This window comes from Homarus americanus, unplaced genomic scaffold, assembly GCF_018991925.1.
Source record: "Homarus americanus isolate GMGI-L3 unplaced genomic scaffold, GMGI_Hamer_2.0 scaffold50490, whole genome shotgun sequence".
In the NCBI taxonomy this organism is placed as follows: Eukaryota; Metazoa; Arthropoda; class Malacostraca; order Decapoda; family Nephropidae; genus Homarus; species Homarus americanus.
Window position 1 is genome coordinate 730,374 of NW_024735381.1, and position 27,892 is coordinate 758,265.

At 39.6% G+C, this 27,892-nt stretch overlaps 3 protein-coding genes and 1 long non-coding RNA gene across 4 annotated transcripts; 3 read left to right on the forward strand and 1 right to left on the reverse strand.

Annotated features, from left to right (window-relative positions):
* Positions 1-548: 548 nt before the first annotated feature.
* LOC121870857 lies at positions 549-10,899 on the forward strand. The gene is made up of 8 exons (XM_042372834.1): positions 549-730; positions 3,226-3,747; positions 5,450-5,628; positions 6,675-6,836; positions 8,521-8,679; positions 8,953-9,054; positions 9,452-9,529; positions 10,065-10,899. The coding sequence occupies exons 2-8, from the start codon at positions 3,240-3,242 to the stop codon at positions 10,455-10,457; spliced, it is 1,581 nt and encodes a 526-aa protein (XP_042228768.1). The 5' UTR covers positions 549-730; positions 3,226-3,239; the 3' UTR covers positions 10,458-10,899.
* Positions 10,900-13,756: 2,857 nt separating this feature from the next.
* On the forward strand, positions 13,757-18,283 carry LOC121870858 (prostatic spermine-binding protein-like). Its single transcript, XM_042372835.1, has 3 exons — positions 13,757-14,183; positions 15,913-16,021; positions 16,560-18,283. Exons 1-3 carry the CDS (start codon positions 14,170-14,172, stop codon positions 16,800-16,802), a joined length of 366 nt encoding a protein of 121 aa, XP_042228769.1. The 5' UTR covers positions 13,757-14,169; the 3' UTR covers positions 16,803-18,283.
* Positions 18,284-18,934: 651 nt separating this feature from the next.
* LOC121870860 lies at positions 18,935-23,830 on the forward strand. The gene is made up of 3 exons (XR_006089791.1): positions 18,935-19,075; positions 22,812-22,914; positions 23,701-23,830. It is a non-coding gene; the product is annotated as an uncharacterized LOC121870860 (long non-coding RNA).
* A 958-nt stretch (positions 23,831-24,788) lies between these two features.
* LOC121870861 (pheromone-processing carboxypeptidase KEX1-like) lies at positions 24,789-26,613 on the reverse strand. Its single transcript, XM_042372837.1, has 3 exons — positions 26,548-26,613; positions 25,560-25,652; positions 24,789-25,298 (listed from the first exon to the last, which is right to left on the reverse strand). The coding sequence occupies exons 1-3, from the start codon at positions 26,550-26,552 to the stop codon at positions 25,112-25,114; spliced, it is 285 nt and encodes a 94-aa protein (XP_042228771.1). The 5' UTR covers positions 26,553-26,613; the 3' UTR covers positions 24,789-25,111.
* Positions 26,614-27,892: the final 1,279 nt, after the last annotated feature.

Consider the following 27,892-nt stretch of genomic DNA (forward strand, 5'->3'; position numbering starts at 1 on the left):
GATACACACACACACACACACACAGATACACGCGCACAGATACACACGCACACATAGATACACACGCACAGATATACACACACACACACACACACACACATGAACAGACGGAGGACGCTTCACTACCAACAGAAGTAGTGTCCACAGTTTAATGGGAAGACGCGTATGGAGGCTTAGGTAAAATCAACACCCACTACGCCCTCCTACCCCCCCCCCCTTAGGTATAACCACAGTCAGGGTTCCGTGTTGCAGCTCCACCAAGCTACTGTTTACACGTGGGGATGAAAGGTTAGCGCCACAGTTTAGGTTACAAGAGGGAGGAGAGCGTGCGGTTGACTCACATGCCTCAAAATAATTACGCTGTGGGAAGCGTTTCCGTTCTAGCGTGATTACTCCCAGCCGGTATCAGTAAGTTGTTGGTCTACCAACTAACACAAGGTTCCAATTTACTAACAAATATCGTTATTATAATTATTTTCTTAAAGGTTTCTTATACTTCGTATTAATAAACTGTAGAGGTATCAGTTATTATAAGGTAGTGTGTGAGTGCATATCGACAGAGCCTTTGTAAGTGTGGATAAGAACAGTGGACGCAGGGAGGGCCAGGCAGGATACAGTGCCAGTGCCGCAAGGGAGCGTCGCCACTCTGGCAGTCTAGTGACCAAGGCTGGGCAGGCGAGGCTACACCATCAAGTCACTACAGCCTCTTCTGCGTCAGTACTCCTTCGCTGTGAGTTGCTGTGGCTTTGTGAGTGTACTCGTACCCCGGGTTGACCATGGGGCACAGCCCAAACTGTGGTAGTGACCACAGACTACCCAGGCGAGACCTATACCTCCACGTCGGTAGTCAGTGCCAGTGAGGAACTGCGTTTGCGGCTGTGCTGTGAAGTGCTGAGACTGTGGTGTACTGTGGTTGTGCTGCACTGTAATTGTGCTGTATTGTGTTTGTGCTGTAGTGTGACTGTCAGGTCCAATCTTTGCTATTCACATACACGTAACTTTACACCCTGGCCATTACCAAGGTTATAAGACGTTCTTGAGTTTTGTTGTAGGGATGAAGACCGTTGTCTTGTATTAATGATAATAATAATAATAATAATAATAATAATAATAATAATAATAATAATAATAATAATAATAATAATAATAATAACACGAACTATTAACACTATTTCTGATAAGACTACAAGTCCTGCACTACAAATACTCCTCATAATAATAACAAAAAAGGAACTGACCGTCCTTCCCTGTGGGTGGGGGGGGGGGGGGGGGGGGGGGGGGAATTATCAGGGTAATGGACGAGACGACTGGAGAAGTACTGAACAGACAGACATATCATCAATGACATCCACGCGAGGCCGTCTTAGACTTTCGCCTTGTGGCATAATGACCATGTTACCAGAATTGATACAATGTTTTTCGTGTGAGGTGGAAGGGCACTGGGGACACGCGCACGCACTCACTTATATACATATCTCTCTCATTCGAACCTGCATAGAAAGGAAGACCGATATTAACTAGCACACAGAGAACAGAGAATTTAAAAGAGAGAGAGAGAGAGAGAGAGAGAGAGAGAGAGAGAGAGAGAGGGGGGGGTAGCCTGTTGTAGGGTAATCCACACAGACAGGAAATGGTTATCAATAGTTTTTTTATGATAACGTCAAAGGAATACTAAAGCGAGGACGTGTTTCCCATTGTGAAGTGAGTTCCTGTGTGTTGAAGTGAGTCCCTGTGTGTTGAAGTGAGTCCCTGTACGCTGAAGTGAGTCCCTGTACGTTGAAGTGAGTCCCTGTACGTTGAAGTGAGCCCCTGTACGTTGAAGTGAGCCCTTGTACGTTGAAGTGAGTTCTGTGTGTTGAAGTGAGTCCCTGTACGTTGAAGTGAGCCCCTTTAGATTGAATTGAACATATCACATTACAATACTTTTGAACATGTAAGGTAATGGTGAACTAAGTACGTTTATTGAACACATAATATTAAGATTCATACAGTATTTTTTTTTAACACGCAGCAATATAGTGAACAAATAACAATACTCTTGATAGGAAAAAAAAGTCGTGTAATTTAAAAACAGATAAGAAATATTTTGTTATGTAGGACTGCAGAAGGAGGAGGTGAGTGATGTCCTTCATGCTACTCTCACGTGAGATGTTTTCAAGGGGTCGAGAGGATGAAGGAGGTGTTGAAATAGAAATCCTTAAGCGAACGAAAGCTTTGAGGGATGTTTTTTTTATGCGGTTGAGATGTGCTTAAGAGGGGAATCTGGACAAATAGCCCCCCCCCCCCACCCAGTCCTGATTGGCCCCAATACCTAAGTGGACCTGTATTGACCATTAGGATAGGGGTTCAATTCATAATGGTTGATTAATGGGTTCTAGATCTAATGGGGCTATTAATCCTAATGGAACTGAAATCAATGATTGGGTTAGACTGGGTCACTTGAAGACTAGAGCCCAATTTAATCTACAATGATTAGGTGATGGAACGAACTAGAGAGGTAGAGAGGGAACACACACACACACACACACACACACACATCACACCTCGTAGCTATCAACGCTTTACTCATCTCCCGTTACTGATTAGATAAGGATAATATAATTTAGGTTTGATAAAAATAGAATAGTGTTTACATTTTTCTTGTCACATGTTTACAGGGTCTTCTTCACTTATCGCTGGATGTCGACCGGAAGTGTGTTGATTGCGCAAGTGACCTGGATAGAGAGAGAGAGAGAGAGGGAAAGAGAGAGAGATAGCGGTCAGAGGGTGAGAGACGACTGGAGAAGCATTGGGTAGGTTCAGAAAAACAACTACTCAAAATATAATCCTCATGAAATTCAGTGAAAGTCAGGTGGATAATTTTACGACCTGTCGGCACAAAGGGTTAAGAATTACGTGTTGTGGTAATCATGAAATCCAACTGTAATTTGTTTATTGTGGTACTGGTGTGTTCGGCTGCTTCTCTGCTTCCCTTAGTTGTAACAGATGATGGTGATAATAACCTTTCTACTGTGGTAACTAATGATGGTGATAATAATCTTTCCACTGCGGTAACTGATGATGGTGATAATAACCTTTCCACTGTGGTAACTGATGATGGTGATAATAACCTTTCTACTGTGGTAACTAATGATGGTGATAATAACCTTTCCACTGTGGTAACTGATGATGGTGATAATAACCTTTCCACTGTGGTAACTGATGGTGAGATGATCGCTGTCACAGATGATGATGAGGGGATGGAAATGAAATTATCACCATCTACTGAAGAGGTCAACTTTAGTGATGATGAAAACTTGGACGCGTTACCATCGTCGGGAGAACCTTTCTGGAATTTCGCAGTAGATATGAACCCTCAGGGGGAAGATTCTTCTGCCACTGTAAGCAACACCAACCAGAACTCTGACAAGTACCTTAGTAACCCCATGACACTCAAATCATCAACACCTACACCATCTCCTCCACAGACACTTACAACATCTCAATCACCCACATTGAAAACATCGTCAGCAACATCGACACAGACGCCCGACCTGTCCACCATCTTCAAGGAGGGGGCCTTGTACTACGACATCACGCAAGCGAAGACGACGGAGCTGGTTATCGGTAGTAACGACGAAGGGGTGACGGGACTCACTGCGACGAAGGGTGGACACTGCCTCGTCCAGACCCTCGTCGTAAACAAGGGTTACCACCTAGACCAAGACATCATCCGTACCTGCAGACTGAAGAAGCTCGTATTGAAAGGTATGTATAGTATGAAAGGGTTGCATGTGTAGTGGACTTCACCCCAGTTCTAATAGGCCCATGTGTTAATGGTCCCCAATTCTAATGGGCACCGTTCTTAGTAGACCCAAACCCTAATCGATTCCGGTCCTAATGCGCCTCACCCTTAACCTAAATCTTAAGATTGGGTCCTACTGGACCTTGAGAGAGATATATAGACCTTAATTATTTAATAATAGCATATTAAAAGATGACACATAACTAATAAAGTTATCATGACACAAAAACATAACTTGACATTAGAACTTGACTAATTATAGTAGAATATAAAAAAGAAAGAACGTATATCTTTAATCAATTAGTTTTTACATAATAAAACAGGAGATGTCATTAAACTTAATTAATAAGTTATAGAAGGAATGCCCATGCAGCTATCGCGGCCCTACAATGTGATATCTTAGGACCATCAATGATTTAAGTTTGAAGAAGAGCAACTTAAATCATTGGAGGGAACCAATGTATTATGTGATGTGCTACCTGGCATAAAATCAGGTACATGTTAATCAAATGAAATGAAATGGTGACCTGATGTAGAGAAAGGTAAATGGTATCTGAGAATGATAAATTGGATAGTTAGCGAGAGTATGTTTAAGCGATGAATGGTAAGAGAGTAAGCGAGAACTGTGAATTATATTGTGAATGGGGGAGAAAGAAAACCTGCGAAATTAATAGAACGAGGAGTAGCAGTGTGGAAAGTGGTGGGGGATAATGGCGAGATGAGTACATATCAGCTGATCATGTAAACTTAAACTAATAGTGACACACACACACACACACCCACACACACACACACACACACACACACACACACACACACACCTCCCAGGTTTGCATATTCTACATAAAAAATAACCTCATGTTTGTTTACCTACATGACCTCCATCTCACCTACAAGAATAACCACTTGTTTGTTTGTCTACCTGACCTCCAGCTCCGTTGTTTACATTCCTCGAGTGGCCGGAGTCTCGATTGTTTACGTGTTTGGTGTATCAGCTGATCTGTATATAGTTTACCTCGTAGTGTTTCCAGGGTCGTACCTGAACACCGAAGAGGGAAAAGGAAAGGAAGGAAGGAAGAGAAGGAGGGGAAACGGAAAGGAAGGGAGGGAGGGAAGGAAGGGAAACAGAAGGGAAGAAAGAGAAGGAAGGGAAACAGAAGGGAAGGAAGAGAAGGAGGGGAAACAGAAAGGAAGGGAGTGGAATGAATAGGAAGGGAAACGGAAAGGAAAAGAAGGAATGGAAACGGAAGACAAGGAAGACAAGGAAGGAATCGGATAGAAAGGAAGAGAAGGAATGAATCGGATAGAAAGGAAGAGAAGGAAGGAAACGGATAGGAAAGGAAGGAAGGGAAGACGAAAGTGGAGGGGGAAAAGGAAAAGAAAAAGCATGGGTCGTTTGGCGTATCTTCCCGATGGATGGATGGATGGATGGATGGCTGTATGGATGGATGGATGGATGGATGGATGGATGGCTGTATGGATGGATGGATGGATGGATGGATGGATGGATGGATATACTACTAGATAAAGAAAGACAGACAGATAGATAGATAGAGAAGAGAGGAGTGAAAGGGAAAGGTGAAAGAAAGATAAAAAGAGATATCCAGGTGAAAAAAAAAGTTAAAAAAATAAACACAAGATAAAAACTCACAACATTGATGGCAGGAAAATCGTGGTTATGCACCATGGACCTGAGTTGGCTGATGCTGTTTGGTAAGGAGATGGAGCTGGATTATAGCAAGGCGATATGTGAGGACGTATGGTGTGAGATTGAAGGAGATCTGTACAATAACTACAAGTTGTGTAAATTTGAAGAGGGACTCCATTTGGTGAAGCAATATATAGTAAGTACCAATGGTGTTTGTTTATTAGTCTGTCTATATGTTTATCTGTTTGGTATAGTGACCTGTTCAAATGGGTTATTTTGTTTCATTCCATTCAATGGCCTGCCTTCATTCACCTGCCTTCACATCATTCCCTGCCTTCATCTCTCCTCTGCCTTCATCTCTTTCTCCCTGCCTTCATCTCTCTCCCCTGCCTTCATCTCCTCTCCCTGCCTTCATCTCTCTCCCTGCCTTCATCTCTTCTCTCCCCTGCCTTCATCTCTCTCCCTGCCTTCATCTCTTCATCTCTCTCCCTGCCTTCATCTCTCTCTTCCCCTGCCTTCATCTTCTCTCTCCCTGCCTTCATCTCTCTCTCCCCTGCCTTCATCTCCCCCTGCCTTCATCTCTCTCCCCTGCCTTCATCTCTTCTCTCCCCTGCCTTCATCTCTCTCCTGCCTTCATCTCTCTCCCCCCTGCCTTCATCTCTTCTCTCCCCTGCCTTCATCTCTTCTCTCCCCTGCCTTCATCTCTTCTCTCCCCTGCCTCCCCTCCTTTACCTACCTCACTACCCTGTACCAATTTCCCCTTCCCTTTCCACGTTTCCTCCCCTCCCTTTCCTATCTCCCATCCACGGTCTTTCTCTCCCTCTCCCCTGCCCCTCCTCCCTCCCAAAGGCCTAATAAGCGCTTTGGTCCAATTGGCTCCTGTTCTACAAGATACCCTGTTATAACGAGCCCCCAGTTGTAACAGATGGCGCCGTTCAAATGGGTCTAATTTTTAATAAGTCCTAATTGCAATAATCGCTCTGTTCTAATTTGCTCAATCCTCAATGGGTCCCAGTTCAACTAATTTACCTGCTTTAATTAAATTCAAGACTAATGGGACCAAATCCAAGAGAAATGAATAAATTCACGTTAAGTTTATTACATCAATGAATAAATTCACGTTAAGTTTATTACATCAATGAATAAATTCACGTTAAGTTTATTACATCAATGAATAAATTCACGTTAAGTTTATTACATCAATGAATAAACTCATACTAATCTATTTCATCAACATTGCAGGGTATGGAGGAATACCTGCAGGTGTGTAGTCAGAGCTTGTGGTTCAAAAAAGGAGGAGAGATTACCAAGAAGGTCGTGAAGTGTAACGATGCCAACCTGACAGACACCACTTTAGTCGAGCTGCCCAAGAACATCACCAGTCTTTCCTTAGAGAATAACAAGGTAGCGTGTGACTTGGTATCTACCTAGGTTGGGTTCGGTTAGATTCCAGTAAGGTCATGTTAGGTTAAACTATAGGTTAGGTTAGGTTTAGTTCGGTTCTGTTTAGTTTTTTTCTGTTTAGTTTGGTTAAGTTAGATTTAGTTAGGTTTAGGTAGTTAGGCGAAGTTATGTTTTGGTAATATAGGTTAAGTTAAGTTAGCTCAGGTTAAATTAAGATAAGTTAATTTAGGTTGGATTAGGTTAGGTATCGTACAGGGACACCTCAAACGACACACAGAACACCCTAAGAAGTCACATCTGGGTGCCGGGATTCGAACCCGGACAACCAAATTCAGTGAGGCAGCTATTAACTAGACGACCTGTGGTGTAATGGTCAGCATGTTCGCCTCGCAAGGGAGCGTATCCAAGGGTTCGATACCTGGGCAGAGTGAAACTATGGGCAAGTTTCTTTACGCCATTTGCCTCTGTCTACCCAGCAATAATTGGGAACCTGGATGTTAATCGATTTGCAGATCGTGTTCCGGGATAATGGTTCGCCAGTGCAGTTGTCGAGTTGTCCGGTCTTCTCGGACTATTCCTTGACACTGGGTCATGAAACTCGTTAACTCGGGGTGTGGTTGTTGTGTTTTTGCTTCAGCTTCTACACTTTAACAAATTCACGCCTAGGTGGCCCTTGGGCCGGGCCTGCCAAATCTTAGCTACTCACTTATAGCTCAAGGTCGCACGCCCATCACTAAGGGCCTGATGGGTTAGGGCAGCCCGCCCACACAAGGGTCCCAGAAAACTTTTAATCAAAATCCTGACACGACGGTGTTGTGAGGTGAAAATTGTTGACACTGATTTACCTGTGTACATTACAGGTTCTGATAAACCCCAAAGACATCTTCGACATCTTGACCTCCAGTACCAGTATATGATAACTCCGTGGTAGAGTCTGTTGAAGGCAAGGTGGTGCGAAGAAGGAACGCTGTCGTGTGGGAACCAACCTATTGACAGAGAGACAGAAAAACACACAAAGCTGTACCATTTACATTGTTTTTGTTCCATTATGAACGTGTAGTGTGTGTGGCGACCGAGTGGTTACGCAGCTCGTCTCTTGTCCCAATAGTCGTTGGTTCGGGATAGTACTTAACTTTACATATGGAGAAGTGAAGGTGGTTGAGTGCAGGCCCAGGGATTGGTCAACTAGGGTGTGTTAAAGCTCTCTTGAAAGACCATCCCTCATTCCATCACTCTGGATTTGGGGAAGGGGGGGGTTGTTCTCTGGCCATCACCTTTACCATTAAATAATAAAATTCTGTATATATTTTTTTTTATCAGAGCGCTTATATTATTATTATCCTTGTTGTACTTATGTTAAAGTAAAAGTAAAAGTAAAATCTTCAAAGAATATATATAATTTGCTTTCTGTGTGGCAAAATTTAGAAGAAATGTAGTTTTGAGTTTCTGTCAGGTTAGTGAATTCAAAGTATTGTAACTTTTTTATAAACAAATCTAGAATTAAGCTTCCACTTTAGAGAATGTTTAAATTTTGCAACGTAACCTAACGGAACCTAAAGTAACGCAATTAACCTATCTATAGGTTAACCAAGACCTTTCTTTATCACCTTAAAAAAAGAAACTCTTTTAAAATCAGTCTGCTGTATCTTAGACCTAACCTCACAGAGTCTTAATTTGTCCTCAGCTGAGGTTGATAGACAAGTTACTTGACCTCCTGGAGGACCAGAACAATCTCAACGTTCTCTACCTCTCGGGGAATGACTTCGACAGCATCCCTTACCTGGAGGATAGCAGGTTTCCCATGCTCCAACAGATCTTCCTTCAGAATAACAAAATAGAAGAGGTAAGAGGTATGTGTAGGTCTTCCCTTACGACACACACACACACACACACAATACCTCTGGGTACATAATGTTGCACACAAGAGCATCTATACTTAATGATGACAGTAGTTAATTAACCGAACAAGTATTACTTTCTAACCTGTAACTTTGACTCTGACTCATATAATATTTATGCTCTGACACCAGTCATGCTGACAACATGGCTCTTGTGACATCTGTAACACCTGTGATATTCACACCTCAGAAATCTATACAACAGCTCTTGCCTACAGCTGAACATAGACGCCTTCACGATTTTGCTGAAAAGGAAGAAAGTCGCCCTCGAGCTGAAGGGAAACCCCCTGCGCTGTGGCTGCAAAATGCATCAGTTATTCGTGAGTGAAGGGATTTGAGTTTTTTTTCGCAGTAATAGACAACGCAGGATAGAGATAAGAATTGCTGTTTAATTTGACAGAGTTCACTGTGTATGAAGCCTATAATAACACAGTGCAAAATATATTAAGTTCATCCCGGAGTTAATATTCTAAGGGGGGAGGAGGAGGAAGGGGATGGATGAGTTCCCCTTCCGCCTATAACGAGATAATTAGTATATATATATATATATATATATATATATATATATATATATATATATATATATATATATATATATATATATATATATATATATATATATATATATATATATATACCTGTATATATATATATATAGTCAAATATCGTTCCCTTTAAGTCTCAACGTATAAGCCTCTAATTTTATCACCTTAACAGGACATCTTCCTATCCTTCTATGCACCTGAGACCTTCCCGGACCTAAAGGATACAGTTTGCATAAATGAAACCAATAACGTAAGTATTATTAAACAGTCCTAACATATTCCAAAATGGGACTCGAAACCATTAGGACTAAATCCTGCTTGACCAAGTCATCCACGAGCTTAGTTTGATACACACTTACATACATACTGACGTGGTAGCTAACATCAATGAGTCTGCTCCTGTGTCATATATCACACATGGGAGGGATAACTTATCCTACCCTTGTGGACCAAGCTCGGTTTTGACTTTAAGTGGATGGGGATATGATTATCTGTCTTCATTTACAGAATTAAATTCTATTAAATAATTCTCTCTTCCGGAACTAAGTATTGTAATCTCACAATCCCTTTAAGAAAATAATACCTATCAGAAACTTGGCATTAATTTCCCTTCAAGGATTCTCTCATCCCTAACTATGCATATGACAAACCTCATCAAAAATTCCCAACTCATTAAGTAAGTAATAAATTCTCTCTTCTTTTAACACGGCATTAAATTCCATTCAATAAAACCCTTTTTGAACTCGCCATTAAATCTCATTTAAAAAAATGTCTTCCTCCTGCAGGAGAAAATACCATTGAAGTACCTGAAGTACTTTTCTGATGAGAAGTGTTTCCAGGGGCCAAAATTCACCTTCGATTATTGGTCCTTCATCATCACTGTGCTTAGCATCCTCAACTTCATCATGATTGTTTTCATCGTAGACCTCAGTCTCATCCTCTGTAACTTCAGGGGGATTAAGGGCTCTCAGAGACCGAAACTAGATTACGTAGTGTGTTGCGGCAAAATGATGCTACACTATTTGAAGGTTCCATTCCTCCTCCTCTGCCACAACGGAGAGCAGCAGGAGAAGGAGGTGAAGGACGAGGACATGAGGGAAATGGAGGCCGCCGCCTTCTGGAACCACAATCGAAGTCTTATGGCCAGGAGAAGAACCCCGAGGCCAGACACGGACTAAACAAGAAAGGGAGAGAGAGAAGTTAAAAAAAACATAAGAAAGAGAATCTCATCGTCAATTATCACACACCCAACCTTAGACACACACACCGTCCTGACGGGAGAATAAGTCACCGGTCTACTCTCCACCATCTACATGTTACACACTATCTGCCAGGCGACCGTCAAGTGTATGTGCCAAATATAATTTATACCTGATAAGAAGAACTAATAAAAGCTACAGTGATCATTACAGTAATTGTATTGTACCTGTATCTGTACTTACAGTGTACACCTGTACATATATTCCTGTATCTGAGCCTGTATTTTTACCTGTATACGTACCTGTATCTGTGATTGTATTAGTGCTTGTAAATGTACCTGTACGATACCTGTGAATCTGTACTTGTATCTTTACCTCTACCTGTTGTTTCTGTTGCTTCTGAATAAATTATTTGATTAATTTTGACTTGATAAATGAGTATGTCCTCGATACACCTTGCTCACCTTGTTAACCTCTCACCTTCCGTAAACAGGTAATGACTCCAATTATGACCGTAACACTCACAATTTAGCCTAACCTAACGTAACCTAACCTATCCTATCCTATCCTATCCTATCCTATCCTATCCTATCCTATCTCAACCTAATTTAACTTGATCTTAAAAGTACATGAAATCAAATATTAATCTTGAACGCAAAACATGAGTCCCGTGATAATGATAATTACTTCACTCATTAAGATTAATTACCGTCTCACCTGTTGTAAATCTTCTACCTGTCTAACTTGTCGTAATAATTCACTTCATTTATATCTTGCGAATATTTTTTTTCTCGTTTAGTTAGATATTAAATGTTCAAATATAACTTGTATTTTATTCATCTAATTCTGTTTTCATTGATATTTATTTAGTATATTATTATATTTTGTAATTTATATAATATATATTCCATAAAACTTTTCTTCAAATTTCCGTGTTCATTTTATTGTCATGTGTGTGTGTGTGTGTGTGTGTGTGTGTGTGTGTTTGTTTGTTTGTGTGTGTGTGTGTGTTTTACCCTGGTATATTATATGTATTGTGAAGTGAAAGGATATATAATTTACTATAGTGATCTACCCTTTTGCTATATACAGTAGTCCCTCTGTAATATATCATCGTATATTTATAAAGCATCGGGATGACTTATTGTCAGAGTCTATACAATACATAACGTCTACCCATCCCTCACATGACACTCAAACGTGATGATGTATAGATGTATAGATGTATTGATGTATACTGTAGATGTATAGATGTATAGATGAATGAATAGATGACAACTTTACCTGGTTATACTGAACAAACCTCATTATACAGACATGTACTGAACAAACCTCATTATAAAGGCATATACTGAACAAACCCCATTATACAGACATATACTGAACAAACCTCATTATAAAGACACATATACTGAACAAACCTCATTATACAGACAGATATACTGAACAAACCTCATTATACAGACACATATACTGAACAAACCTCATTATAAAGACTCATATACTGAACAAACCTCATTATACAGACAGATATACTGAACAAACCTCATTATACAGGCAAATATACTGAACAAACACAACACTAGATAAACCTGACCCAAACACACTAAAACTATATTCATAAACGGCAAAATAATAATTCCTTGCATACCTCTGTGTTGTCTGGGGCTGAGTGTGCTCCTGTAGGTGATAACGAAGAAGGCGACTGTCTGAGGGCCTACTGACCACGATGCAGAGTTAATGACCTCCTACATCAAGGTTGGTCATAATCGTTAAAGTGGCATGCAGGATCGTTAAGACATATAAGGTAACCATTACGATAATTAATTGGTGTGTTACGATGGTATGTTTATCTCTCTACACCAAGTCATAGGGTGATATTAGCATACACTTCACGTATATCAAGATAGGCAGTTGTAAGTAGGTGTTTTAGAAGTGCCTGTCCGGTCCAGTGAACAGAGTAAGAGATGGATTACGTCCCTTGATACTAGTGGTGACGTTTTTGATGGATTGGATAATTTGCTTCATGTTAATGGTGGTATAATTATGTGTGATACCTTAACGCTTTAGTCAATACAGGTGAAACTTATTCATCAAGGCTCAGGTGATTTTTTTCTTATTAAGTGATACATGTGTGTGTGTGTGTGTGTGTGTGTGTGTGTGTGTGTGATGAGCAGCTGTACCGTCAGCCACGTTGTACATACATACACACACCCCGGAAACTACGTCACAAAACCATTGTCATAAACTAACATGATCAGGGAAACACACACACAAAAAACTATATTAGTTTTTACAGTAAATTTCAATATTGTTTTATGAAATTGATTTAGTACCTGGATATATTTCATGTTTTATAATTTAATGAAAGAACACGTCCATAGATAGGGAAGATTATTTAAGTTCTTTGTGTGTATATGTGTGTGTGTGTGTGTGTGTGTGTGTATGTATATATGTGTGTGTGTGTTTACGTCAACTCGCAGGTGTGGTACAGGTGTTGTGTTTGGCGCTGGTAAGGGGGGGATGACTCTGAAACACCTGTGGGCTGTGGTTATCTGGGAGGCTTCTCTTACTCTACCTCCCCTTCTCTCCCCTTCTACCCCAGCTTCTACCCGTATCTCCCCACTTGCAGTTCTCCCCATTTTACCTCCCTTTCCCTCTTCTCCCCCCTCATGTCTACTTATTTCCATGGTGTATCTCTTCTCTTATTCCTCCACTTCCTTTTTTTTCTCTTACCTCCCTATATCCTCTCTTGCTCCCCTCCCACCCCCCTCCTCTAGTTATCTCCCCATTTTATCTCCCCATCTTCTGCTCAAGAAACAGTCAACTCCTCCCTATCATCATTCAAATTTGGTTTTCTTCATCTCCCCCCTTTATCTCCCTTCTCTATTTTTCCTCCCTATATCACCCCTTCTCACTTTTTTGCTCCCTCCCATTCCTTCCCACGTTCCTTCCCTTCCTGTTTCCAACCTCCTTTCTACCCTCCTTCTCCATATCCCCTCCCCCTCCCTTTCCTCCCTCCTTGTATTCATTATTTACTACCAAGCGACAAGTTAAGCCATCATATATACTCGATTACACTAAATTCAACTCTTAATTTATCTGTTGATCCTGTGTATTAATAACAACACTATGAACCCCTAAAGAAAATATCACGTCCCCCTTTTCCATTCCTTTTTATTACCTCCCTTTAATCTCCCTTACTCCTCCCTCCCTTTGTGTCATTATCCCTTTGTGTAGGTGGGAGGTGAGGGGTGTGGCGAGGTGGGGTGGGGTCGAGCAGGTAAGGACAAATAACACCTGCTCACACCTGTACCGCCAACACAACATCGTCGTCCCTGACCCGCCACGCAACTCACCTCCACGTAGTATTCAGCCACGTTCATACAGAAGACGAGGAACCTATAGTAGAGCCCCGCGAGAATTGTGTTCTGTAGAGGAGGAGGCTGTAAAGAAAGGAGGGTAATTTGACCGTCAATAACAGCCTTCAAGTCCTTGCTTAGCTGTGAGTGGCGTTCACATTCAGGTGTCAAGTTCATTCTGCTAGTACGACAGCGTGTGGGGGAGATAAGCTTCCCGACACCTTCGTGGAGCGTGGAGGAGTAGTCACACACACTTGTTCGAACACCGCGACGAGACACTGAGGTGTAAAACACCTCAGTGACGTTTCAGCTGTGAGAGAGCAATCAACATGTTGTCACTCAGGTAAGTCAAAGTGTGTCAGGGCATAAGGGCTTAATTATATTCGTCTTAGTGTCCCTCCATTGTGAACACCTTCATAGGCATTACATAATAATCTTCAAAATATCGAGAAGGAGAGATTATCGCTTGGAACTCCGGGTCAAAATATCAACAGAAAATCAGTGTTATGTAGCCGCATTGATCAGCTTGTGAAAGAAATGTGTTTTGTAGAGAGTAGTGTTAAGGGATAGATCTCAAGCCTTTGTTTACATTGTTTTAAGGTGTTGATTGTTATTTACATGGGATCAAGGGATCTCTCATTTGTTTACTCTCTGTCAGTGTAGATTTAATCTCTATTGACATAAGTGAAAGTGATATAGAACTGTTTACACTGTATCAAAGAATAGAATTTGTTTACAGTGTTTCAGGGGATAAAATTATAGTCTCGGTTTACAGTGCATCGTGGGACAAACTTCTTTTCTACTTAAAATTTGGTGTTATTGACAGAACACAAATTTATTAAGGAAACCTATTTAAACTATTTTCCCAATTCTTTTAGAGGAAATTAAAATCAGTATATTGATGCTGTAGTAAATAAAGACATGACAGGTATGCCTTAAAAGCAGCTATTAGATTTAGTATAAGGCATAAGTCCCTTTCTGTCTCATAAGTATAATGTGTCATTCAACCTCCTACATTATTACAGTATTATTATTATTATTATTATTATTATTATTATTAGTAGTAGTAGTAGTAGTAGTAGTAGTAGTAGTAGTAGGGTTAGTGAAATCCAAGCTCTGTCTGAGATTGCTAACACAGAGCCATATGCGGCCTTTGCTGCATCCACCCATGGAGTCAAGCATCGCTGGAACTACCTGATGCGTACTATCCCCAACTCCGACAACTGCTGCAGATATTGACTATGAGGCTACTGTCATTGAATGCCGCATAGATCTGCGGCTCAACTAATTTAACACAGATAGGATAGCTACTTATGTATTAGGATATTTAATATTAAGGTAATTAAATGGTAGCGAAGGTGTGGCTATTGGGGAAGGCTGGAGGCCACGTAGTAGTAGTAGTAGTAGTAGTATGTAGGTTAAATTTGAAGGGATCATTTATTAATATTTCTACTTAAAGAGAATGAATTTCCTACTATTTTCAAGATAACAGCGAGTGTCTGTGTGGATATTTCTTTCAACTCTTTACCTTAGCACTTTCCTGTTACTTTCTACACGTGTTTTTCATCCTTCTCCATAACTATTTCCTTCTTTGAGGTTTCTCTGCCCCATGATCCACCCTTCACTAGTGCGGGAAACGAGTAACGATAATAAGATAGACAACTGATGGATATATTGTTCATACGAGACCATTGAACCCTCTGAGGTTGATGTTTTTAACTCATCCTCAAGTAGTTAAACCAAAATTCTCAGAGCGTTAAAAAATCATCCTGAAGTAATAAAACTATTTGACCTTTTAATCCAATATCCTCAAACGTTAACTAATTTTTCAGTTAACATATCGTCCCCAAAGGATTGATCCATCATCCTTAAAGGGTTGAACAATTCTCCTTAGAGGATTAATCTATCATACCTCAACAACTAAACTGTCCTTCGTGGATAACAAAACCATTAACGTCAAATGATTAATTCTTAGTAAAGTAAACAAAAAAAGATATATCACTTCATATGAAACTTCGACCTCGACAAGAAAAAAGACAGGAACACTATTGAATCAAAATGTCTTCCTGCAGGACGTCGCTGGTGCTGATGGCGGTGTCGTGGTGGTTATGTGTTTCAGCTGCCAATCTGAGCCAGGTGGAGGACCCCCTGATGGATCACGACTATCTTGACGACATTATGGTGAGTGAGCAGCGTGACTACAAGGAAATGCCACGAACAGGACTCTCATTTGATATTAGTGACTCACATACGTAAATTATAGTTTGTCTCTAGTGTCGCATATGATGTGAAAACTACAATTAAACTCACCCTTCAATAATACAAGAACTAAAGAAACATACTTATTTAACTACAAAAATATCATGAAAATAAATCTTCTTTAGTTATACCTCTATATGTTTTCTTTGAACAAATACGAGTATATAAAAAAAGTTTTATGGGTATCTATTTTTCTATTCACTAATCCATTAATGCTAAATCTAGGGTAATTATATATAGGTATCACACTGGACACATGTCATAACCAAATATAAACTGTATAGTGTTGATGAATGATGAAACTACAGCAAAAGAAATGAGTGACTTCATGTTTATTACTGTCATATGAATGGCAGTCATAAGTACCATGTAATGTTTACCTGCATATACCGTTGCATGAGATAGAGAGAGAGAGAGAGAGAGAGAGAGAGAGATTATTATCCATCTACTTTCATTCTAGGATTACTCGCAAGACAACGTGGACAAGATCAGCGCCAAGTACTCTGCTCAGGTGAACAAAAGGGGCCTGATTGACGACGACGATGAAGACGAAGACGAAGAATACTACGACGAGGAGGAAGACGAAGACGAGGATTACGACGATGATGAGGAAGGAGGTGGATGTGGAGGAGGAGGAGGAGATGATGACGAGGAGGATGACCCCGTGATGGATGTGATTGATGAGTTCTTCTCTAGATCATGAATGACCTGATTAGTTCACCTGTGTCTGTGGATTAATTTTTTTGTTTTTAGGTTAATGTAAGAAATGTTTACTTATATACTCTATTTACAACTATGTTTATGATATATATTCCACAACTTAAATGAAAAATAACGAAAAATAACACTACTGACACCTTGTAAATGATCGGGGTAACTGTGTGTAAATGATAATGAGTCTTAAGGTTATATGTAAAATGAGGAATATATCACTACAATGAGGAATATTTCACATGATAACTGAGAAATATTCATTATTACCTGAATACCACCAAAATATATACACCAACAATGGGTATAAAATGTTCAGTAATTTATCCTTATTGAGAAACATATACAGATAATATTGTTCATTTGTGTATTATTTGAGAAATATATCACAAAATGAATCATACAAGGCATACACTTATAAACCCTATACAACTGAGAAATACTACACAAGGTTATAGAATAATTTCCATTTCCATTCACTTTATCAATTATTCACCTTCATTCTTTATAAGTGTTCTTCGTTAGTACTTATGGAAGCACTTATCATATTTATATCATATGATTGGAAGTACAATACAGGTAAAAAGAAACTGATTATCCATGTTACTTTTATGCAGATCTTACAGGTGCAATAATTCCCAGGTGACGACAACAACCTTTAAATTTGTAATTTATCAGATACATGAATAAAATCTCAACTGAAATCCTACATAAACTTCACCAATTTCATTATGTAAATTTAGAAAAGAGTTACAGCACTGTTTTATCGTCCCTCTTGCCCTCGTCCTGCACCACCCTCATCCTACACCACCCTCATCCTGCACCACCCTCATTCTACACCACCCTCATCCTGCACCACCCTCATCCTGCACCACCCTCATCCTGCACCACCCTCATCCTGCTCCACCCTCACCCTGCACCACCCTCATCCTGCACCACCCTCATCCTGCACCACCCTCATCCTGCACCACCCTGTCTCCATCCATCCCTCTCTTGGTATATACGTTTACATTAATCTACCACACACTCAAATAAGACAGAAATAGAGTTAAGAGAAGCTGCATGCCTTTAGGTTGACTTTACCCACCCTATGAACTCCTCTCCTGATCAGAGTGATAGAAAGTTCCACGTGGTGAGGTATATTTTTGCTCATTTTAGATCACTTTTGTTAATTTCTTCTTCTTGACGTAGTTTATTGGGTTTTTTATGATCAGTTAATCTGTGGCCGATTATCTTAACCATGATTGAGTTTGTGTTGTGTTGTGTTGTGTTGTGTTGTGTTGTGTACGGTGATAAATTTTGTTTTAGATTGTATTTGACTTAGTGTAACCTAACCTAATTCAACTTCTTACTTTAACTTAACCCAATGTAATGTAACCTGCCCTAACCTAACCTAACCTATATTAATCTACGTTACGTAAATATTCCATTAATGTATTTGATGAATTTATTGTAATAAATAAATAATAGAGATAGTGTGTCTTCATTAACAGTCGTAAGTGGTGGTGCCTGGTGGTGGTTAACGTGTGTGTGTGTGTGTGTGTGGGGGTGTTAGTTCTGGGGGGCGTCGCCAGCAAGGGGAGGTGCTGCACCCCGCTCAGGTTCCTTCCGGCTCGGGTGTCTCTAGCTTACAGTTTCATTCACCAGTTAAAGGACATTTGATTTTTTATTTCCTTCAATATTATTTCATGTTTTTTTTTCTTTTTCTTTCTTCGTCTTTTCCTCTTTCCTTCCTCCACCTCCTCTTGTTTTTGTTTACTTCCTTCTCTTTTATCACATTTATCTCATCCCTATATACGATTAACTATTCCCTAGTTTATGCTTGACATGCTATAAAGATGTAAACTGCGGCACCTATTCTCCTTTGGTTCTCTCCTCTTATCATCTTATTCATCCTTCTTAACGATTTCTTCCATCTAAGGACCAAAATCAGATCATTTTTCTACATAATCGCTATCAGTGGATACACTCAATAGCCAACTCAATCATATGATCCAGCTTGCATAAACCTGGGTATATGTAACCTAACTCCTCACATTCCCCCCCACCCCCCCCCTCTCTCCTCCATGTCAGGTCGGGGTATAGGAAGCACAACGACCTAACACCTCGCAGTGCCTAAGTGACCCGCGGTGGTTGTGGTAGTGCCTAGTGATTGCTTCATTAGTGTGTTCTATAATTCGTACCCGTTGACGCGATACTGTGGGGACGTTCTTGTGTTTGTGCTGCACTAGTAAGGAGAAGGAGTTCATGAAGACAGCGTGTACAGTAAGTGATTCATTGTATGTTCACAACTAATTTCATGATTGGTTTTCTACACTTGGCATGAAAGTTGAGTGTGAGGAAGTGTGAGCACAGGAAACAATTAGTCAGGCGCCGAGGATGATTAGGCTGGTGAATAATTTTCTGACTAATTTAAAGAGAGCTGGACTTATATATAATGATTGCCAACCTTGTGCTCGTTAAAGACTTTGTCATTATAGAACCGACTTTGCTTGGGTTAGGTATATACTGTACTGTTACGGGTAGCCCACCTCCCACAATCGCCGTGGGTTGGGCTGACTTCACAGTGCTTTGTTAAGCATCGTAACCAAATGAATCTCCAACATGGTAAACATTGGTACAAACAAACTTCTTCGCTTTCACAGTCGTCATTTTCTTGCTCTGTGACCTCCCTAACAAGGTATGGTCTCTTAACAAACCCCTGACCGCCGAAATGTAGGGGTTTGTATCCCTGAGCGTTCTATTTTGGCTGCCCTGAAGAGACCAAATGTACTCAAATTAATACAAAAGAGGGAGAAGCATGACTTCTAATCACGAAAAATTTGCTCCGCTCACATATGACCAAAAGACTATATTAGTAGCTCTACTGGCAGAGCACAGAGCAGTAGTGAACAAGAATAGTGACCACAAAAGTCTTACAAAGGAAAAGGAAGTATGGACGAGTTGCCGATGAGTTCAACGCGGCTTACCCTTTAGCTGAGCCCAGGAGTGTGACAAGTTAAACGAGTATGGGAATACAGAAGGAACAAGTAATTGAAAATCAATTTTTATCTATGTTTACCTACAAGTCAAATCACTAACTAGCTCAGTCCATTCTTGGACGAAGTCGCGGACAAAACTAAGGATGTGCGATAATATTCCATAGATTTATTATAAATTTCTTTGTATCTCCAATGCCCTTTCACTTTGAACTCATAAAGGAAATATGCTGTTGAAAATTATATTTATAATGGAAGCCCCTCGAAATCGAGGATGGCCAGCCCAAGGGCCTCCTAGGCGTGAATTTGTTAAGGTGTAGAAGCTGTCGGCAACACAACAACCATGCATGTCCCAGTGTCAAGGAATAGTCCGGAAAGATTGGACAACTCCACTGGCTAACCATTACCCTGGTATACGATCTGCAATTCGATTAACATCCAGGTTCCCAGTTACTGCTGGGGTGGCAGAGGCAAATGGCGTAAAGAAACTTGCCCATAGTTTCACCTTGCCCGGGATCTACTTGGGTCTGCTCGCTTGCGAGGCGAGGATGCTGACCACAAATCGTCAAATTATATTTAACAACACCTTACATGCAGGGCTAATCTGGTTTTATTCTGCCTTTTTCTCCTTTACTGTAGGCAGTAGTCTATTTACTGACTAAAAAATCGGTTATATTTTAGGATAAAGAAAGAATACAAGAATACTTAAAGAAAATTTAGTCACTCCTATCCCTAGCAATTACACGAGGCACTTGTTGCAATTCAACCTGTTCCAGTTGGTGGAACTGCTCTTGCAATACTCCGTGGATTCTAAACATATTGATCTGCACGAGGAAGAAAATTAGCCTTAGCCTTCAATTAATCTAATTCACAGAGTAGTGCCTAATCATTAAGCTTCTGAGTAAATAAAATAACCAAAACAGCGTCTATGGCCAGGTGAGGTATTTATAAGAAAAATTATAAAATACTGTACAGCTAAATTTATGTTTCATAAGTGATGCATATCACTTTCAATGGAACCTATGTAAATCCAGGTGTATTGTATATATTATATTCTAATTAAATTATTTGCACTATTTTGTAGTAATATGACATGTAAAATATATTTATTTAGTTGAATTATTTTAATTTGCTAGTTTATGCATAACAGCCATTAGACTAGTTTCTGTTGGTTGTTCCGTTAATGAACACCAGAGGACCTTAAATTCCCGCCGTCCGCTTGTTGGGAAAAGCCGGTTGATAGTTTTACTCCTGACACCGAGGGCTGTGTGTCGGAGCTGCTTCACCCTGTTCTCTCGGTGTTGTCTGGGTATTTATTTTCTTTAATTATGTGGCTGACCTGTATTCAACTCAACAAGTAAGTTATTCTTGTTATCATTGTTAGGTATAGTGTTTAGGATGTTTCATAGGAATTTAAATTAAGTTACCATTCTGTTTTGCCGTGTAATGTTCGTGCGTGAGTTTTCCTTGTGAGTGCATTGATTTTGTTTTAAGTTTAACTTTCACTTTGGGTCTTCTCCTTTACAATTAAACAACACTTGACCTACTGAAGCTTTTCTACAGCAATTTCTCATCTAAATACAATCTAACAGGTTAAGGATTTTGTCTCTTAAATTCTTCAGTCAATATTAACTGATACAATTTATCACAATCCTTGAGATCAGTCTCCCTCAACCAACAATTAAACAATCTTTCCTTCTCCCTTGCAATTTCAGAATAAGACGGTAAAGAATCTTTTTTTAAGGTATTCTAAATTCTTGCCTATACATTACTGGTACAAAATCATAGTTCTGTAATATTGCCTCCTTTTTGGTGTCATAATCTTTAACTGAAGTCTGAAAGTCACACGTCTCGTTCATTCTTTTCTGAGATTCCTTCAAGCCGAGTGAAGTCGCTCTCTGAATTTCTCAACATATACAGGAAGAGTAAGTTCATTGCCATTGTCAATCTATGAATCTAAAGACCAAGTCTAATGGCTGTTATGCATAAACTAGCTAATCAAAATAAATCGACTAAATAAATGTACTCTACATGTCATATTACTACAAAATAGTCCAAATAATATAATTATAATATAATATATACAATACACCTGGATTTAGACGAGTTCCATTAAAATCACCAATACCTGATATTCATAATAAAAATAAAATAAAAATACCTGATATTCACAGTAACTTTCCGTAATCCCGAGTCATCTCGACTAAGGACTCCCGACAGTATCCCTTTGTCCTACAAATTTGACTAAGGAGTATTCTTTGCATGAAGTACTGAAACCTTTACTGTATGATCTAAAAAATAAAACTGGGGATGGATGGTGTTCAGGTTGTGAAAGATGGAACAGATATCACTAGCAGAGACACCGAGTGATTTTTTGTCTGCAGACGACCCACCAGCCCGTGGTGTTGGAGGATTTTTGGAGTCCGTCACAGTTCAGGTTACTTAACATTCAAAGATACATCATTTTTTCTTATGCTCATATAATGCATTAGCCCATCAAATGCCTTATTTTCCCTGTGCAATTTTGTTTTCTGCCTATGGTGAGTTCTTGATTGCAACACAAATGAATTTTGCAATACAGTAGTTGTGGCAGAACTTTTCGCTGAAATAGTAACCATGGTTTCCAAGACTAAGTTATGACCAGCGTCAAGTATATTCACAATGCTGTAACGTTGATGGAGGAAAACCCTTGTGGAGTAATAGGGACCTTTATTTTATCTACAAATGTGAAATTCAGCCCAACTTAGACAGTGGTTAAGTCGGACCGAAGCGTAGTATTCTAACATTCATAACATGTACCTGTCACCTTCTGTCATAACATGCACCTGTCACCTTTCTTTCATAACCTGCACCTGTCACATTTGTCATAACATGTACCATTCTGTCATAACATGCACCTTTCTGTCATAACCTGCACCTGTCACCTTTCTGTCATAACCTGCACCTGTCACCTTTCTGTCATAACCTGCACCTGTCACCTTTCTGTCATAACCTGCACCTGTCACCTTCTTCTCTTGCTGCAGAATCAAGAGGTTAGAAGATGTACCTGGTGAGCGGCCTGGTGACGTGGGTAGCCGTGCTTCTGCTAGTGCTTCCCCAGCCAGCCTACACTGCCCTCAATGATCGGTGAGTATCCCCTACCAAAGCGACCATGGACTGTTCGTTTTCTGTGGGGCTGATTAAAATGTTCTTATGGGTGAATGACTATGGCTGGCTGTAGTGGTTGTATGTCAATGGGTGTATGGATGTTACGTGTATAACAATGGGTTTATGTATGGTTGCAGAGGGTGTGCAGAGTGTAAACCAATGGGTGTAGAAGATGTATGATAATGAAAGCATGGGTATAGAAAGTGTATAACAATGGATGTGAGTGGAGCTGGTGTATTTTTTTTGTGGGGATTAGCCCACCCAGGCACATGTCACTGACCCACATGGGGGCGAAAATTTAATAAGTATTCGTAGTAAATAAATTTTATAATAAAAAGTAAAATAAAATATTAATAATAATAATAACACTCTAATAATAATAATAATAATACTAATAATAATAATAATAATAATAAAGAACTATAAAATATAGATAGTGAGAAACGCTATATGTATGTTGTTCTGTCAAGTAAGAGAAACAATTGAGACCCTGCTTCCAATATCTACCCAGGCGGTAGTACCTCCCTGTTTAGTAGCTGCCCACTACCTTACTACCTCATATGACTGGGAGTGTATGAAAATGGGTGAAGAGGTTGTATGACAATGGGTGTATGGATGTAGTAGGTATGGCAATGGGTGTATTAAGAGTAAATACAAAGAGAGAAACATAAAAATAGAGATAATCCAATAGAGAGAGAGAGAGAGAGAGAGAGAGAGAGAGAGAGAGAGAGAGAGACACAAAACTATCAGTCTTCACATCACCAGGCCCCGGGTGAAGTGTCAGTCGGGTCACCTGAGGCTGGAGGGCGGCACTGGCAAGAACATTACCCTGGTCACGCGAGGCTCCGGTGCTGTCACCATCAACGGGGTGGACGTGGCCGGCTCTCTGTCTTTGGTAAGTACCTGATTATATGAGTATATTATACGTTCTTCTCTCGGGGGATGATAACCCTCAGGGGTGCTGCATGTGAGGTTGATGCTCCTGTATGGTGTCGGGGGTCGCCTGCTTTTGAATAGTCGTCCGTCGCGGCAAACTTGTCCCTGACGAAACCTTGCAGACAGCATTGACCGTCGAGTCTATTGTCCTTGGCTCCTCGAATCTATTAAGTACAGGGCATGAATACACCCGTGTCGTCCGTGGGGTGGGGTGAGGGGCTATGGTCACCCCCGCTTTCCCAGGGTCACCTCCACAAGGCGTTAATGAAACCCTACCAAACATTATCCCATATTTTTTCCTTATAATTAATTGACAAACATCGGGCTGTGTAAAGGTTAGCTATAATAAGTTAAAGCAACCCACACTTTGACTTACCTGACAGGTGAGAGCATTGTGATACCTGTATTATTTATTATCAAACCTTGTGAAAATCTTGCGAAGGAGCAGCCTGAAGGATAGAGGGTATAATTTGCATGTTTAATCTGTTATAACCTGCTCTGGTTTATCCTAATCCTACTGGACTGTAAAAGACGAAATTTGAGATTGAAAACTTGAATAACAAAAAAAGGTGACTGTCGATTAACAGGTGTAACTATTAACACAGTAGCACCTTAGAATGTTACCAAGGAATCTATTGTTTTGTTACGAGACAGGCATAGAAATTATTGTAGGTACTATATTGTTTCCTTAACCCCTTCATTACGGGGTCGCCTCTTTTTGGTAATTTATTTGGCTAACACCAGATGATTTTATTCAGCTCAGAGGGGAACCAGTACACACGTATTGCTACTACTATTAATAATACAGTAATATTAATGATAATAAGAATGAGTGAAGACTAAATAGAATATCGATCACAAATTTCTGTAATATGATCTTCACAAATAAGTTTACTGAAGGTTAATAAGTCAAACTATATCATTATGCTCTTCTAAAACAAGCGTAATTTATTGCTACATAAAGTCAAGTACAGAAGCTGCTAAACAAATTACTGGAATATCAATCATTGTAATTAATTTATTATTATTCGATTAGTAGACAAAAAATATTCACGGGTCGAAATTTTCTTCGAATAGGTAAAACGAGAAGTATTTAGATACATCATTATATGAAATACAATAACTATTTTTTTTAAGGAAAGGCGAGGTAATGGTTATTACATTATGCCCTATTTTTAACATCTATCTTCATCATCATCATCGTCTTTTTCATTTTCTTTCGGTGGCAACATTTGGCCTTTTAGTCATCTTTCGGCTTTTTCTCTTTATTGTCATCCTTATCGCCGCCTTTGTCGTCCTTATCGTCCTTCTTCTTATCATCTTTCTTGGCATTATCATCATCATCATCATCGTCATCATCATCATCATCGTCTTCGGCGCTGTCCTCGTCCTTGTTATCATCTTTATCTTCTTTTTCATCATTATCTCTGGAACAATAGATAATAATGAAAAACTTTTGCCCTAATTAGATCAAGAAGTACAATACACTTATATCAAACTCGGTATATATATATGTTATAAATTCACTCCTCATTCGCTATACATCCCGCTATACATTCAATATAAACCCCCCAAAATATGATCTTGATTTAGAGTACCGAGGCTTCTATCCACAAGTGTTATTTTAGAGCACTGGATCATCCTGTCATAATTACTGTACTGTACTTATTGCCGGTAGTTACTCTTACCTCTTGAACCTGTGGGACTCATCCTTGGAGGTGCGGCGGCCTTCCGTGGCTGTCATCATTATCGCCAGACCTATTAACATTAGCAGTGACAACCTGGAGAAGAGGAGGATGATGATGAGGAATATAATGATGTTTGTAATGTGAAGTGGTTTAGATTTGTACACCTTCCCACTTAAAGAACTACAACTGTATGCGTGCACTTGTGTTCATGTTTATAGGTTTGCATTACCAGATATCATATGAGTTCCTTATTCAGCATTTATCAAGGTCAAGGAGTTACGTGATATTGAGCGATGGTGGATTTGTTCACCTTCATTACGAACCATTTATCTTCTCTGCTCTTACGGACAAAGTTATAGGTACAGGTATAATTGATAAGATTTGGGATGTAAAGGTGAGGAATATCACCCATAAGTTACAGGATATTGATGTAATTAAGAGAAATAGAATAGGTTTGGGTGTAATAGTTTGATGGGATAGTAATTCAATAGTAGGAGATGATACTGTTTGAGAGTCGGTAGAGAACTAAGTAGACTAACATAACTGAAGGCACTATAGTGGGTAATTGGCATGACTTAACATACACCGATAAGAGAAAAAGATATTGATTAAAATTCGATTGAAATTGGTTTAAAAAAAAAACTCAAGTTGATAAAAGAAGCAGATAAAATTGACCAATATTTGACAACTGAAAATTGAGTGGATGAACAATACACATATATGATATAGAAGGAATTGAACTCACAGGATCACAAGAAGATTAGCCTCCCCAGCTTTCTTCACTGGATGGATTAAACACACACTCGCTAACTGAGGGGTTTAGGTTAGGTTAGCGTTGAGGTAGTTAATCTCACGGTGAAATAAGCTGGGGTACTAATGTTCATATGGTCCAATGTACAGTGCATATACAAACGGTATCTAAAAAAATAACTTGAAAGTATAATGAAGCGAAATGGATAATCAAATTGCTAGGTAATGAGATACTCACTTCATGCTGATGTCTGTGTGAGTCGCAGGGTGAGGGCAGGGGTGATTGAAGTGCTTGGCAGGTGTGAGGAACACTATATACTGTAGCCGCGAGCCGCTCCACCTCCCACTGGCCTTCACTATAGCTACCACATGTCACCAGTACCATAATGTGAAGCCTTAGGTATATATGTACGTAAATGTATAAATTCATATACACAGAGGTAAAAACTTACATACAAACACGTACACACACACACACACACAAATGCATGTATGTGTGTAAATGTAAGTACAAGTTGAACCCTCTAATCAGTGGGTACCCTCGGGACATAATCGGTGCATGACCGTAGAAAATTTGTAAACCACAAAAGGTCGACTAAAGTTTGGTTAAATAATTACTCAACTTTGCTGTTTATACTCGAAGTAGAAACACATTTCAGGTTAAGGAAGTTGAATCGTCTTAAAAATGTTCTAAATTGATGACACATTCCGGACAAGAAAAAAAATATTACAATTATTCTCACAAAGTAACATTTAATATACAAATCCGAGTTAATGATACATACGCATAATCCCCCAACCAGTATGTGAGGCAGATCTTTATATATGGTGAGTTTGTCTCCAGTATTGTGTGACATAATAGCAAGTTTTTTTAATATGATGAACAAGAAGGGAATAATACATCGTGTAACTATGCAACCTCGCTGTGGCTGAACACTATACAGCCCGTGTCTTAAACGAGCAACACTACACCCCACTGCGTGTAACCTCCTGAAAGTGAGATATAGCGTGAAAATTCTTAAAAAAAAGGAAAATAAAAACAGCCTTCATAAAACGGCAGTAATTACTTTAATGTATTACCTACTACTGTTGACTAACTTGACGTTTAATACTGTACATTATAACAAAATCGTTTCTTTCGCCCAACAAATAAATATTCATAGTATCACCTACAGTTAATTTCGTTTTTTTTTTTTACATTTATAAGATAAAAATCGCAAGACTCCACACTATAGGCGATGTAGAAAAGTGAATATCAATAAGTCTACAAAATACAGCGTTATTTAATAGAAGAGAACGTGACTGTCACACTCAGATACATATCAGGGTACACAGGTCTCAGAGGTCCTTTCAATGTTGACAGAAAGGAACGAGGGTGATGAAAAATTGGTCATAATATTGTTAACTGTAGGATGATCATGAAACTGGCAGTGCAGGACGAGTGTTAGAGGATTGCTTCATCGGGTCAGTCAGTCAGTCAGTCAGTCAGTCGCAACTATTTAGCCAGATAATCGGTAAAAATAGTCGATGCATCATCACCTAAAAGATTCACCCCCAGATTATATCACCTTAAGATTAACCAC

Coding starts and splice junctions, on each gene's coding strand:
- LOC121870857 (XM_042372834.1), top strand. CDS start 3,240: ATGGAAATGAAATTATCACCATCTACTGAAGAGGTCAACTTTAGTGAT. Junction 5,629..6,674: donor ATTTGGTGAAGCAATATATA/GTAAGTACCAAT, acceptor TCAACATTGCAG/GGTATGGAGGAATACCTGCA. Junction 9,055..9,451: donor GCAAAATGCATCAGTTATTC/GTGAGTGAAGGG, acceptor TCACCTTAACAG/GACATCTTCCTATCCTTCTA.
- LOC121870858 (XM_042372835.1), top strand. Junction 16,022..16,559: donor ACTATCTTGACGACATTATG/GTGAGTGAGCAG, acceptor CTTTCATTCTAG/GATTACTCGCAAGACAACGT.
- LOC121870861 (XM_042372837.1), bottom strand. Junction 25,299..25,559: donor GAGTCCCACAGGTTCAAGAG/GTAAGAGTAACT, acceptor CTATTGTTCCAG/AGATAATGATGAAAAAGAAG.